This window comes from Lepisma saccharinum, chromosome 14, assembly GCF_977018435.1.
Source record: "Lepisma saccharinum chromosome 14, izLepSacc3.1, whole genome shotgun sequence".
In the NCBI taxonomy this organism is placed as follows: Eukaryota; Metazoa; Arthropoda; class Insecta; order Zygentoma; family Lepismatidae; genus Lepisma; species Lepisma saccharinum.
In genome coordinates this window covers 25967262-25981210 of record NC_139242.1, presented here as the reverse complement: position 1 = coordinate 25981210, position 13949 = coordinate 25967262, and the positions used below count along the sequence as shown (strand labels likewise).

The window sequence follows — 13949 nt, the reverse complement described above, 5'->3', positions numbered from 1 at the left end:
TTGCTGAAAACATCTGAGAACTGATTTTCAACAATAAATACCAACTCTTAAACAATTTGTGGGATCATTTGTTGGTGTTTGACTGGTTGTAAAACAGTTGCTTTGTGAGGTACAGCAGAAGCAGGGAATTTTTATTGGAAAACCTCTTGCACATGAGTATAAGAATGAGTAGTAAAATACTCTTCAGCAATGCACACACATTGCTCCAATGAATATGCCATGCTGAATCAATTAAAAAAAAAAAAACCAGGCACAGTAGCGGCAAAAGTGAGCGAAGAGAATTCAATGTACCCAGGAGCAGCTAAGGATTCTCTCTTACGGAGAATTCACACCGAAGAAACACGCAACACACGACATGCAACACGAAACACGTGTCGCTTGGAAGCCAACACTCAGTAATCAATGCAACCTTTCGAACCGAAGAGACACGGCAAGATGCACCTGGCCCATGTCGCTTACGTGCCTCTCGGACTGTGCCGTTTTCTCAATACCATGCATCGTGTTGCTCCAGTTTGTTGTTCGTGCATGCGCAGCGAATGCTTCATTCCAACGAGCTGTATTTAGACTCTATAAGAGAGCCCAACCGGCATTATGTTTGATCCTCTAATTTGTTGATATAATAAAGTATCGATATGTACAATGTTTTAAAATTTAAACACAACATTCATGTCACTTTATCAAGTTTTTTGATACAGTTATCTATCGGCTGTAATTTGCCTTCAACATCGTGAAAACAGGCCGTGTTTTGGCTATTTCCCTGCCTGCTTTTATTTGAAAAAGTCAACTTATGGACGCACTTTAGTCCAAAATATATTTGTCAACATGGTAAAGTACTCTAGTGCATTGTTTTTCAACCACCGGACCGCAACCCGATACCGTGCCCTCGTATCAACTATAGGCTACTGAGCTGTGAAATGTTCTGCTGAAACTGGTTGACAACTATCATAATCCCAATATCATATTTGAGTTGTGAGTTTTCGTTTTTTAAGTCAATTTTATGCACAAATAGACTAATCAGAACTGGATCTGCCCGGTGCCTCCCCAGTTATCGAACCCGGGATCACTTAATTACAAGGAGACAACGTTACCACTTTGTCTTCCATATTTGTATATTTGTCAACAATCCTACACACATAATCAAACTATTATTACTCTTATGATTATGATAGAATTTATTTATAAATATTTAATTTCATAGGCACATGTTAATTCATGCATAAAATCGTCAATACTGTAAAGGTTTAGGAGGAAAATTCTTCTGCTAAGGGCATTGACTTAAAAAAAATACGGTGACATGGTTTCACGAAGGTTGAGAACCATTTCTCTAGTGTTTAGGTATTCGCTTTATTCAGGCTAAAATGTCTAGCGTATTCAGTTTGAGGTCAGTGCATATTATTTCTCAGTTTTCTCGTGCACAACATGCCTCTCCCAAGTTTCAATAACTTACACAAATTTTACAACACAATTTACATGTAACAATGTCTCTTGTTACGTTATTTTCGGGTGACTAATAAACTGATTAATGTAATTATATCGGTACCATCATGCAAAATGGGCAAAGAAACCAGTGTCACTTGCCGCGTGCATCTTATCTCTTCGGTGTGAATTCTCCCTAAGAGTCCAATTTCGGACTCTTAGGACGATTTTTCACGTAAAAGTATAGCCAATACTTAGACACATGTTGCATGCGACTGTTGGCAATATTTCGACCTGCTAGTGTTGCCATATACGGAGATATGTCCCAAAAATTGCACTTTTCAGTCAACCCATAAAATCATCAGTCAAAAATTCATCAAATGTTGCACATGACCAATATTGGTCGCAAATGACAGACTGACATGGCATCAGTCATCAAATGTCTAATTATGACCCTTTGATAATTTCTTACATATTTTTCTTACTCAGAAGTTCATTTCTGAAAAAAATTGAATAATGCTTTCCGTCAGTTATTAATTTATATAATTTTCTGTACGGAGTGAACTGATAATTTTAAGCATTGAAAAATATCTCGATGGATGAGGCTTTATAATGCAGAAAACCCGGTGTAAATCTCTCTTACGGTTTTCATGATATACAAATCCAAAGTTTGTGTTGTGCGACTTTTTAAACACTATGTATAAGATGCTGAGTATCACGGTATTCAGAACATCGCTAAATTAGTTGAGAAAGCAGGAAATGGGGTGTTGGGGAACAAAGGGTAAGAAATTGTTACTGACACTATGGAATGTTCACAACGTTGATAAAAAAAATTGCTAACTTACGCTGTGCTGCAATTTGAACTTAGTATCATCAAAGTTTCGTACATATTACAGCAAAAGATCACAGTCGCCAGGCTGAAATTTTTAGTCGCCATGGCGACCTGGCGACCGAGATTTTTCGAGCCCTGATAAAATGGATTCTTTTTGTTTAAAAAATTGCTAACCATTGTTATAACTGTATCTTTAGTCAAAATGAAAATAAATTTCTGATGAAGGGAGCGTGTGTTCTCCTAAAACGAAAAACTGTTTTCTTATGCTTGTAATAACCGTAAACTACAGGAAAATAATTCTACAATGCAAGCAATGCATACATACAAGAAAAACTATTATATATGTTGGACATAAGTTATGCATATTTGTTAAATGTCATTGTTTATGAATTAATAGAAACTATGGTTCCACTGTCAGCTTCTAATTTTAGTTGAACTGATAATCAGTTGCCAGCCAGAAATGGAAGGATGTCCATTGTGACATCAACATATATTAACACAAATCTTCTTGAAACTCCTGAAGAACCAAGAAGATGTGGTGAAAGCTTGAGGAAGTACATTCTGTGACAAAAACAGTTATTACCTTTGTGACATCCTTGCCTTGTAATCAAGTACTCCAAAGTTCTATACCCAAAAGACACACATAGTGGTTGGGATCTCACTTCAATTGATCCAGTCCCAATTAGCTTATACGTGCATCAAGTGGACTTAAAACAAAATCTTAAACTCAATGGCTTTTGTGAAAATGTTCGCATGTGATGTAAGTTACGCTTTACCGAAATGTGAAAATGTTGGCATGTGATGTAAGTTACGCTTTACTGAAATATGCATGTATGCACTAATGACAACTGGGCATAATAAAAGCTCCCTGCATTGAACAAAACATTTACCAATGAAAACAAGATTCAATTAAAAACAAAAATAATGAGGAAACATACAAATTAAAAAATCACTTTTTACCCAGTTGTGCATCTGTTAAACAATCAAAAGTTGTGATTTAACATACCTGGTAGGTAGACTCTCATCGTGAACATTTTTAGAAAATAAGTGCACGGCTCTTGACAAGTCAGCAAAAGGTAGTTCCTGCCTGACATGATGAACCAAGTCAGCTAACATACTATATGCCAAGGGCCGCAAAGACTCGTGGGTAGTCCAGCCTTTCCCAAGCAAAATATTCTCATCAAACAGTTTCTCCATTAAAGGAACAAATTCTGAAAAGAAAAATAACACATTCAGCAATTTAATGCATAAAAAAAATATACAAGAACCACCTTAGCATTATCTACATAACACAAATGAAATATTAAGGGAATGACTGGAATGATGTAACAAATAAAAATATTGCATACATGAAAGTGCCATACAGAAAAGAACAGTGGAGAAGATTGTGCAATTAATGAAAAGCATATGGCACTAGCAAACGCAAATGAAATATGGCAAAACCAGAAACCAAAAAAACATAGGAAGCATCATGATATATTTTAAAAAATTTAACACATTATTCTTTACTTACTTTTTTTGAGATCAGTTGAAAGGATGTATCTTGCCGCTATTAGCAACTCTTTTCGAAGATGGGTTACTTCCATTGGACACAAACTAAGCAACCCCAATATTCCTTTGACCATTGCATTGCTGTGCTGTGCTACATGTTCCTGATACAAACGTACGATGTATGCAAGAAAAGAAAGAGTCTTAATCTGAGCTCCCATAAAATCAACAAAAACCTCCTTGTTAAAAGCAGGATTTTCCCTGAAACAAATAAGAAAATACACCAAAATGAATTTCGTATTGCATGCAAGTCTTTTTCCACATTTCAAAATATGTTTTTTAAAGAGAATGTTATGCATACGACTTACACACAAACATCTGATAACAAAACCTGACTCGATTTTCTAAATATTCTTGAATTCATTTAAGTGATTACTGATTCAGGCTCCGGCAAACTGTGCTCATTGTTTAAAAGCAAATTTCCAGACTTTTCCTCATTCTTTAAATAACTATCCATACTGCTCGGTAATGAGTTAACACACTACTAAATAAGTTTTTTTGTCTTCAACGTTGATAATAATTAATCAAATGAAGCAAGTATATTCAACATAATTGACAATAAATTAAGAAAAGAACATTTCTATGTTAAATATTGTCTAAAACCAAACCAGTTAGGACAAAATGGTGAAACCTGTTTTCTAGTTTTCAATCCTGGTCAACAAAGAAATTCTTTAATTTCTCAGATTTTTCTATGATCTTTTCACTTCTACATTCATTCCCTGACATTTTTAGGTTTTCAAGGTCAGTGAGAACCTTGTGCATGGTAGGGATGGGACTCTATTGTCCAAAATAGATATATCACTGGAACAGTTTTATAATTTTACAAATCCCGCATTTTTTATGAGCCTTTAAGTTAAAACTAATACTGTCGAATTTTACATATTTCATAAAGTGATGAAACTCAGTATACTTATAGAACTTTTAATGCTGATTACAAAAATGGCAACTTTTTTTTTTTAGATTGGTGAATGGGTTCAGAAGTTACGCATTTTTTTAAAATCTTCATGTACGCCACTTTAGGCTTCACTTTAATTGACACTTTTTAGGTTATAAATGATCGTATCTTCCCTCAGGTTGGACATAGAACCTTCAAGTTTGTTTCCCTTTGTTCAGAATAGTGCAAGCTTTTATTTAAATATTGTTTCAGGTGAGTATCAATAAACATGCATTTTTTATGAATAGTTTTATGTATTTTTTTTAGAAAAATAAATTACTAACTTCAAGAGCGAATTAAATACAATGGACCCCCCCACCTTCAAATTTTCCACAATTTTATATGTAGGTAGCGCAGAGTGTGTACTAATGCCTGATGAAAAAATTGGGATGGGCGATTCAGACAGGGTGATAAAAAAAAAATCATATGCACCAAACGACATTAAAAGTTAATCTTATTAAAAATACTTATGTATTTAGCACATAGCCTGGAGTACAATAAGTTTTAAGGTATAATTTTCAAATTTTCTGTTCACTATGTGTCAAGATAAGCATAGGCGTAACCTGGTGGGGGCAAAGGGAAGCGCTTTCCCCCTCCAAAATTTATAGGTTAATTAAAATTTACAAGTTAAATATATTTTGTGAACCTTCTGGCACTTGAGGAACAAACAAATAAAGAGTAATAATTGTGATTTTTCAAATGTAGTTAGCAAACAATCCTCGACACTATTTTTATGGGATGGAAAACTTCTTGATTCTGGCAAACCCAAGGATAGTTCCCATGTAACGCCCATGAAGATAGTACCTAATAATATTTATTCTATTGCATTGCCAACATTTCATGTACTATAAATTGTGCCGTTCACACTTTAGATGGATATTTTGACCATTTCGAACACACTAAAGTATTTGACTTATCACTAAGTACATATTTCCTTCCATTTGTGTTGTTAATGTACACTGGACACAGAACATTTTGTGGCTAGTAGTAGGAAGTTGATGGACCAAGTTAAATTTCCTTTTTCCACGTGGACTTTTGAAGCAATCCTACAAACAAGTTTGAGTCACACACACATGCTACTACATAACTGTTTAGAATTGGAATTCGGAAATTCACAACTGTCAAACTATACAGTTATACAAAACATATTTCATCAGCACTTACTATTTTTGCATTGACTGTTAAATAACCAGTGTTTCGATGTTACAAGTAACAAGTTACTTTTTATTTAGAAATTCTAACTGTAACTAGCTACTTTTAAAAGTAAATAACTGTAACGTTAACAATGGTAACAGAGTTATTTCTTACAATAGGCGAAGAGCTAATTTTGACAATTCTGTTCCCAACTATAGAAAAAACAAAAACAATATGTGCCTTCTCTGGATGCTACATGAAAGGATTTTCTTGGGATTGTTGGAAAGGAAGATATGCTTTGTTGCATGCTAAATTTAGAACATCCATGCTTTACTGAAATTCATTTCTAATTGTATGTGAAAACTTCAGTGTTTTTTTGTTGGACTGCTGCGTTCGTTTGGAATGTGGTTGTCCAGCTAGGAAAAAGTCATTATCGAGGGAGTGGATCTTTGGATCTTGTTGAACATGAAATGGAGGAGAACGGAATATGTGCAAGTGGAATCAATGACACCATATTCAAAAATACCATGGTCAGCATACAAATGATTTCTTAATTAAAATCGTTCAAGCAAAGCTGACTCTGTGAAGACATATTATGTACTAGAAACATAAGTAAAACATGCAAGGCTTCATGATCATTGATTGGGTGTAATTTTTACAGAAATCAATGATCATTAACTGTAAGTTACTTTTACAGTAACTGTAAAGTAACTCACAGTTGCTTTCAAAGTACCAGTAACTGTAACTGAGTTATTTTTTAAAAGAGTAACTGTAACTCGATTAGTTGTAAAAAGTAACTAACCGAACACTGTAAATAACCTGTATCAAAATAGTGCATACTTAATCTTCCTGGTACTGTTGTAGTACTTTGCATTCACTGACACATTGTTCTGTGGGTTGTTGTTATTTTACCTTACATGATTAATAAGAAATTTACGCCTTGAATACTTTTTCTACGGAATTTGTACATCATTGCCGCACTTGTTACTTGATACTGTAGAAGTCCATACAAGGCTTTTAACTGTTACACCACCCCTTCACAAGGAGATTTTATGTGGTATGTGGCAAAAAGGCTCAATTTGGAAGAACTTCAATCAGCACAAATGTGTATTAATTCTTACTTCATACAACGTATCACCGCGAAGAGTAGCCACGAGAAGAACTTCCACATTGAGAAAAAAATGCACAAAAAGAGTGTTCTCGATAAATTTGCTAAACTTGAGAATGCTAATAATGATGTTTGTAATTTTTAAAAAATTGTATTCATTTAACTTACAGTGGAACCTCGATTTTACAATATTCAGGGGACCAAGTTGAAAAACTTAAAATGCGGGAAATATTTTTAGCAATTTACTATCTTGTGACCACCAAGATTGTAAAATCGAGGAACTTAAAATCTGAGTTCCACTGTAATTATCACTTGTAAATTTTAATTTATCTATAAATATGAAAGGGGGTAAGCACTTCCCAATGCCCCCGCTAGGTTACGCCTATGCTTATCTTCACATTTAGTGAACAGAAAATTTGAATATTGTACCTTAAAACATATTGTACTTCAGGCTTTGTGCTAAATACATAAGTATTTTTAATAAGATTAACTTTTTATGTCAATTGATGCAAATGATTTTTTTATCACCCTGTCTCTGAATTGCCCATCCCAATTTTTTCATCAGGCATTAGTACACACTCTGAGCTACCTACAAATAAAATTGTGGGGAAATTGAAGGGGAGCATTGTATGAAATTTGCTCTTGAAGTTAGGAATTTATTTTTCTAAAAAAATACATAAAACTATAAATAAAAATATGTGTCATTCAAAGTGGAGCCTAAAGTGGCATACACAGAGATTTTAAAAAACGCGTAACTTCTGAACCCATTGACCAATCTAAAAAACGTAATTTTTGTAATCAGCATTAAAAGTTCTATAAGTATACAGAATTTAATCAAAATCAGGGATGGTGGGTGACATTTTCATAAAATTCTATATGATTTGACACAGAATGACCCCAATATAAAATTTACCGATACCGATAACCAATATTCTACTTATCCAATATAAAATTCCAAATGGTTCATTGACTTCGTTAATAAATGTATGTTACCAGATGAACCAATCTTTTGCAATGCAATAGAAGCTGCATATTTTTATAGACATAGAAATTTAATTTTAAAAAAAATACGGAATGGAAATTATATGTTTATATAAAAAAAAATTATAACCAAATAGCAGAATATTGCACTAAATTATACATTATTTATAGGTAAAATTATAGGTAATTTTACCAATAAACCAATATGCCTATATCAGACGATATCGATAGAGTACTTATTAATCTATCTCATCACTACGCCATATTGTACAGTATCAAATTTTAACCAGCCCTAAATATCAGGCAAACCAATATACCTGTCTTTACTAAGTCACGTAAACAACATTCTTTTAAAAAATCCAATACAACAAGTTTCAATTGCAGTACCTGTGTTCCCGTGAGGGCTGGAGAGTAATTGTGGTCATGATAAGAGGTATAAAATCTGCAACATCCTGCTGGACATTGTTCTTGTACAACTGGTACATCAGCACAACAATTATTGGAAGCTCCTGCAGAACTTTCAGTGACAAAATTGCTTTAGGAATTAAACTAAACTGAAAGTAAGGAAAGAAAACAAAATTATTTTGAAGTGCATACACTGTTAATGATAAATCAAATCATCTGTTCAACTGCACTATGGCATTAGAAAATGCAATGCTGTACTAAATAAAAACTTAACAGGGCATGGAACAAGTATTTAAATGTTTTGTACATAGGCACAGATTAATGGACACTAAAAGTATTTCAATGGAATTATTAACACGATAATTAAACACAGTAAAGTCGATCTGTTTCACATGACGTGTTCAATCACATTTCCTTCAGCGTCAATGTAAGCTTGAACGCGTAGTTCCACATTCTCTAATGTGGCATAGAAAAAGACCATTCAAACAGCATTAAACTTGCACATGATTGCTACACACAGATCATCCAGCTTCTGTTCTAGGAGTTGGTCAACTTTGTCCTTTAATGAGCCCACAGAAAAAAAAATCTGGGGTGTCAAGTCAGGGGACTAGGAAGGCTTTTCAATTGGACCTCATAAGCCAATCCATTACTCTGGGAATGTTTCATTTAATAATGCTCTTATCCCAACAAAATAACATGACCACCACAGATCCTCACTGTAATCATGTGATTGATTGATTGATTTTGTTTATTTTACTTTCCTTTTCTGCCACTTTAGGCTAATCACGAAGACGAGGAGTGATGATATGCTGAAATTGACAAAGGGACACACACACACAAAAAAACAACCAAGCCCCCAGGACAGGATTCAAATGAGGAGACCCCTAGCATCTTAGTAATAAAGATAACCACTCCACCACTAAGCTTGGCTCTCAATGTTGCTACATTCAGTTAAGTAATGAGTATATGGTCTGCGATATCAGTTTCAGGAAGTTCTCTCCAATTAAAATACCATGGTGGATTTTCACAATCACAGTGTGACCACCATGCAGAAGAAAACAATTACATTACAACCAACCAAGAACCTTTTTCCCCCAAATCAACATTGCACATTTTAAATCACATAAAGCAAATGAAAATAAGAGTTGTCACTGTATAATGAAACTAGAATCCATCAATGCAGGGTATGACATAGCTGAAGACTTGCATAGAAAGAAATATGTGCCAGAATATATGTAAAACACAGTTAAGTGTTTTTATGTACTCATGTTTCTTGCTCTAGCATGAAATATGCTTACAAATCAAAAATTAAAGTAGCATTTAATTCTTATGCATGATGTTATGTGCTTTCTTCTATTTTTTTTAATGTATTTATTTAAAGAGAGAATAACTGAGCTGGAAAAAAAATTGCAATTGAATATGCTTACCGATATTACTGTAACCTCCGGTGTTTTCTTATCTGTGTCTGAAGTTTTAGTTGCTTTCTTCTCTGTCTCTATAGGGGTAACTGTGTATGTTTCACATAAAAGTGCAGGTATATTCAGCTCAGACAAATCTTTCACACGAATACGTGGCTTCGGTTCAAATATTTTGTTCAGATGATTTGGAAGTTCACAATATATGCTTTTAACGAACTGAAGAAAATGCTGAACCTAAAAAGTAAGGTAAAAAAATAACATACATGTTTATTATCTCAATTAAACACACTGACCAATTCATACAAGATAGGTTTCTCATTAGAATTCTTCATAAATGTCCATCAATTACTGAAATTAGTGTTAAAGTCTATGAACTTACAAATGGACTCTGGCGAGTTCTATGCAACATTTCAATTTTACAAAGAATAGAAGTATGGTTTAATCCAATAAGACAAACTAAAAATCATACCTCAGGATTAAATTGTGGCCTGTATTGCTTGTGTAGCTCTATGATTATCTTCAGGCAGACCAGAACATTTTCCTCGTTGTCTATTTCTAGTAATTTCAACATAAGGGAAAGGATTTGCTTCACATATGGCTTCAACAGATCATTTGTTGGTAAGCGATGAATCATCTCTAATATGAGCTTTCGGACTTGCTGTGAATATATCAAAAAGCATAATTAAAATTATACTGAAAAATAAGTTTACTAATTTTAACCATGTAAATTACCAATATGATGGATCAATAATATATATAACCTTTGTCAGAAAAGTTCCAGGACTGATTTTTATATTCTTTACCTGTGATATTCAAACACAAGAAATGGGTGTTATTCAGTCACCTGATATGTGTTCTGAATAGAAATGGCCTTGGAACTGTTTCCATGTAAACACACTAGGTGGCAGGGCTGTGCTTAGCAGCCCACTGTTTGGCTTGTTGGTGCATTTAGTTGGAACTTACACAAGTGTTGTGATGGACGTGCATTTCGAGCAGAGAGTTAACATAAAGTTTTGTGTTAAGCTGGGAAATCCCTAGTGAAACATGGAATATGATACAGCAAGCATTTGGTGACAAGGCATTATCGAGAAGCCGTATCTTTGAATGGCACAAAAGGTTTCGGAAGGGCAGAGATTAAGTGCAAGATAATCCAAAGACAATGTTGTTCCCATTTTTTCAAGCTAAAGGTTTGGTGCACCATGAATATCTGCCTGAAGGACAAACGATAAACAACAACCTTTATACTGATGTCCTGAAACCTTTGCGTCAAGCAATTCTGCAGTGGGCATCTGGGCAGTGGTTCTTATTGCATGACAATGCAAGGCCACATACCGCTTCATCAGTCCAGGAATATCTGGCCAAGCATCGTATCTCTGCTCTACCACATCCCCCTTATTTACCCGACCAGTTACCGTGTGATTATTTTTTTCTCCCCGTGTGCAAACACCGCTGAAAGGGAAGCATCATGAAGATATTGGTAGCAATCCAAATGGTTTCGTGACAGACGTGCTGAGAAGCATCCTAGATGAAGCTTTCCCTGCTTGCTTCCATGACCTCCAGAAATGGTGGTAGCTGTGTATCGATAGCTGAGGGGACTATTTTGACAAAACCTAGGACCATTAGTTCCTAAGTTGAATAAATTATGTTTTACGAGCTCAGTCCTGGAACTTTTCTGCCAAAGGTTGTATATAGTTAATGAAAGCAAGTAGGGCCAGAAGGGCAAATATTAAAAAATGTGAAGGAAATAGAAACTCTCAATAGACACTGAAAATCTTTGAATTTTCGCAGACACATCTTCAGACTACGTAAAAGATGACAGAAATGTAAGTAAGTGTTTTATCTGCAAGGTTGCCAGTTCAAGAGCAATGATGAAGTTGGATAAAAATAATCTGTTGCAAGGCTTGTCAAAATATAACAGGAACGAAGTGTGTGTTGACGTGTTACTGTGAAAGGAAAGGGTGGAGATGGGAATTGAATACATGCTACAACTTGCACATTTAATGAATATTATATGTAAGCTACCTGGATGTTATATTCAGCAACAAAATGGGGTTCCCCATTCTCTAGAATATTCAGAAAAATAACTATGGAGTGGTCCAAAAAGGCTGCATACTGTGATGATCCAGTGATAACCTAAAAAGAAAAAAGAAAATCTTGTTATCCAAATGTTACATTACTGAAAATGATGACTGAGGTTTTTCGTTAAGCTAATACCACTTTTGTAACAAGAGGCAATAATCTTACAAATTGCTGACAATGTCAAAACTGATTCCTGTTCATCACAGCAATTTAAAATTATTCAGGTGTCACTCAATTTTGTGCAAAATTGAATAAAAATTATGAATTTGGCACAATTTCTAAGACAATTAGACTCCACGAAAGTAATGTGTGGAAATCTTGAGAACCCTGCAAGAAACTTGAACCCCACTAAGTACCAGTACTTAAATTAGAATCAATATTCCTGGTTTTGGTATCCATTCAGTACGAGTAAAAATATATTTGAGCTGCTCGTAAAGGCTATCCTAATGTAATTAGCAGATCTGATCCTCAATGGGCAAACACTTTAGCATTTAGGTCTAACTTCAAATTACATATCAAGTCCTGAGTAACTTCCACACACAATAGATCTAAAAGCATTTTTCAAAAACTTTCTTTTCAAATGAACCACGCTTAACTTCAAAGTGCATAGCAAATTCTATTTCCATACACGAAAAACTTTCTTTTCAAACCAAAAGCAACCATACTAGACATTAACGAAATAATGGATTTCATTATTTATATACAGGGTGTACACGATGAACCTCGTGAATTTCGACGCAATGTTAAAAATCAGAAAATAAAGTTACGACAATCCAGTCTTTTGTATTTGGTGCCATATACGCTCAAGTTTGTGTGTGTGTGGTTTTCTTAGTTCACGCACGTCATGCTTGGCAGCACTGTCATCGCTTTTGTGAAAATAGCATCTTCTCAAGAGAAAGCACACGCTGTGGTATGGTTTGCGGAGTCAAAATCATTTGTTACAGTGTAGCATACGTTCCGGCGTGTCTTTAACAAAATGCTGCCAACAGACAAGAGCATCAGGGCATGGTACAGAAGTTTTCTGGAAATGGAAAGTGTGTTGAAGAAGCCAGGGGGACGAACAACATGTGTCTCCAACGAGACAGTTGAGCAAGTTCATGATGTTTTCGTCCGCAGCCCATGGAAGTCGATCAGGCAAGCCACAAGAGAACTGAAAATGCCTTCTTCAACAGTTCATAAAGTGCTACGAAAACTGCTGCGTCTGTATGTGTACAAAGTTCAGTTTGTCAAGAAATTAAAGTGGAAGATAAGCCCAAAAGGACTGACTTTGCAAACGATGTTCTTTCTCGCATTGATGATAACCCCAAGTTACATGGTAATGTTCTCATATGAAGCAACGTTTCACGTGTCAGGCAAAGTTAACAAACACAACGTTCGCATATGGGGATCAGAGAACCCATATGTCGTTCAGGAGCACATTATGACAATTTATGTGATAACTGTCTTTGTGTGTCAAAATATTGGTGTTATATGTGGGATAAGATTATATATTTGTCAACAGGATTGTTCTTAGACTTAGAAGCCTATCGAGTAATATATTTGCTCACAGGTGGCAGCTGTATATGGTACAGCCAGTTGAGATGCTTTTTGGTACCAAGAATACTCAATAGGTGTCATCAGTTCAAGCTTGACATCGTAAGAGCATAATTAATGTTTTGTTTGTTGAACTGCTTATAAATGTTATTTTAATTCAAGGAATATTAATGTCTAAATAAGATAACATGTCTTTAAAATACGAACTTAATTAGAATTTCAAGATGCGACTTGACAAGAGCGAAGGAAAACAACGGAGGATGGGATAACTGAATCGTCTTCAATGAACTGGTAAAAGGAATGGATCAAGGAACTCATTGGTGTAGAAGGAAAACAATGGAGGATCGGAGAACGGAATTTCCAGGAATCTGGTAGATGGAATGGATAGTGGAGCTGGTCAGGAGGAAGCAGAGAGAAATGAGAGTAGGAAGAATCTATGGAAATCGCAGGTTTTCCTGGATTATAAGTCAATCCGCTTAGCTCTTTATGTACGCTATAGATTGCAGTGTGTGATATTCAATGAACATTGTTGCAAATGTTCTTATGACAATGGACATTTGA

The 13949-nt window shown here is 34.9% G+C and overlaps 1 protein-coding gene across 2 annotated transcripts in view; it reads right to left on the bottom strand.

The window, feature by feature from the left end:
• Positions 1 to 13949, bottom strand: part of Nipped-A (Transcription-associated protein Nipped-A) — a 158326-nt gene that overhangs the window by 132590 nt on the left and 11787 nt on the right. For both annotated transcript variants that reach the window (XM_083135277.1, XM_083135279.1), the window contains exons 4-9: positions 11799 to 11909; positions 10246 to 10434; positions 9786 to 10010; positions 8341 to 8507; positions 3762 to 3997; positions 3255 to 3459 (exon numbers count right to left, since the gene is read on the bottom strand). In XM_083135277.1, coding sequence (XP_082991403.1) covers positions 3255 to 3459; positions 3762 to 3997; positions 8341 to 8507; positions 9786 to 10010; positions 10246 to 10434; positions 11799 to 11909 — 1133 coding nt within the window. The remainder of the gene's footprint in view (positions 1 to 3254; positions 3460 to 3761; positions 3998 to 8340; positions 8508 to 9785; positions 10011 to 10245; positions 10435 to 11798; positions 11910 to 13949) is intronic.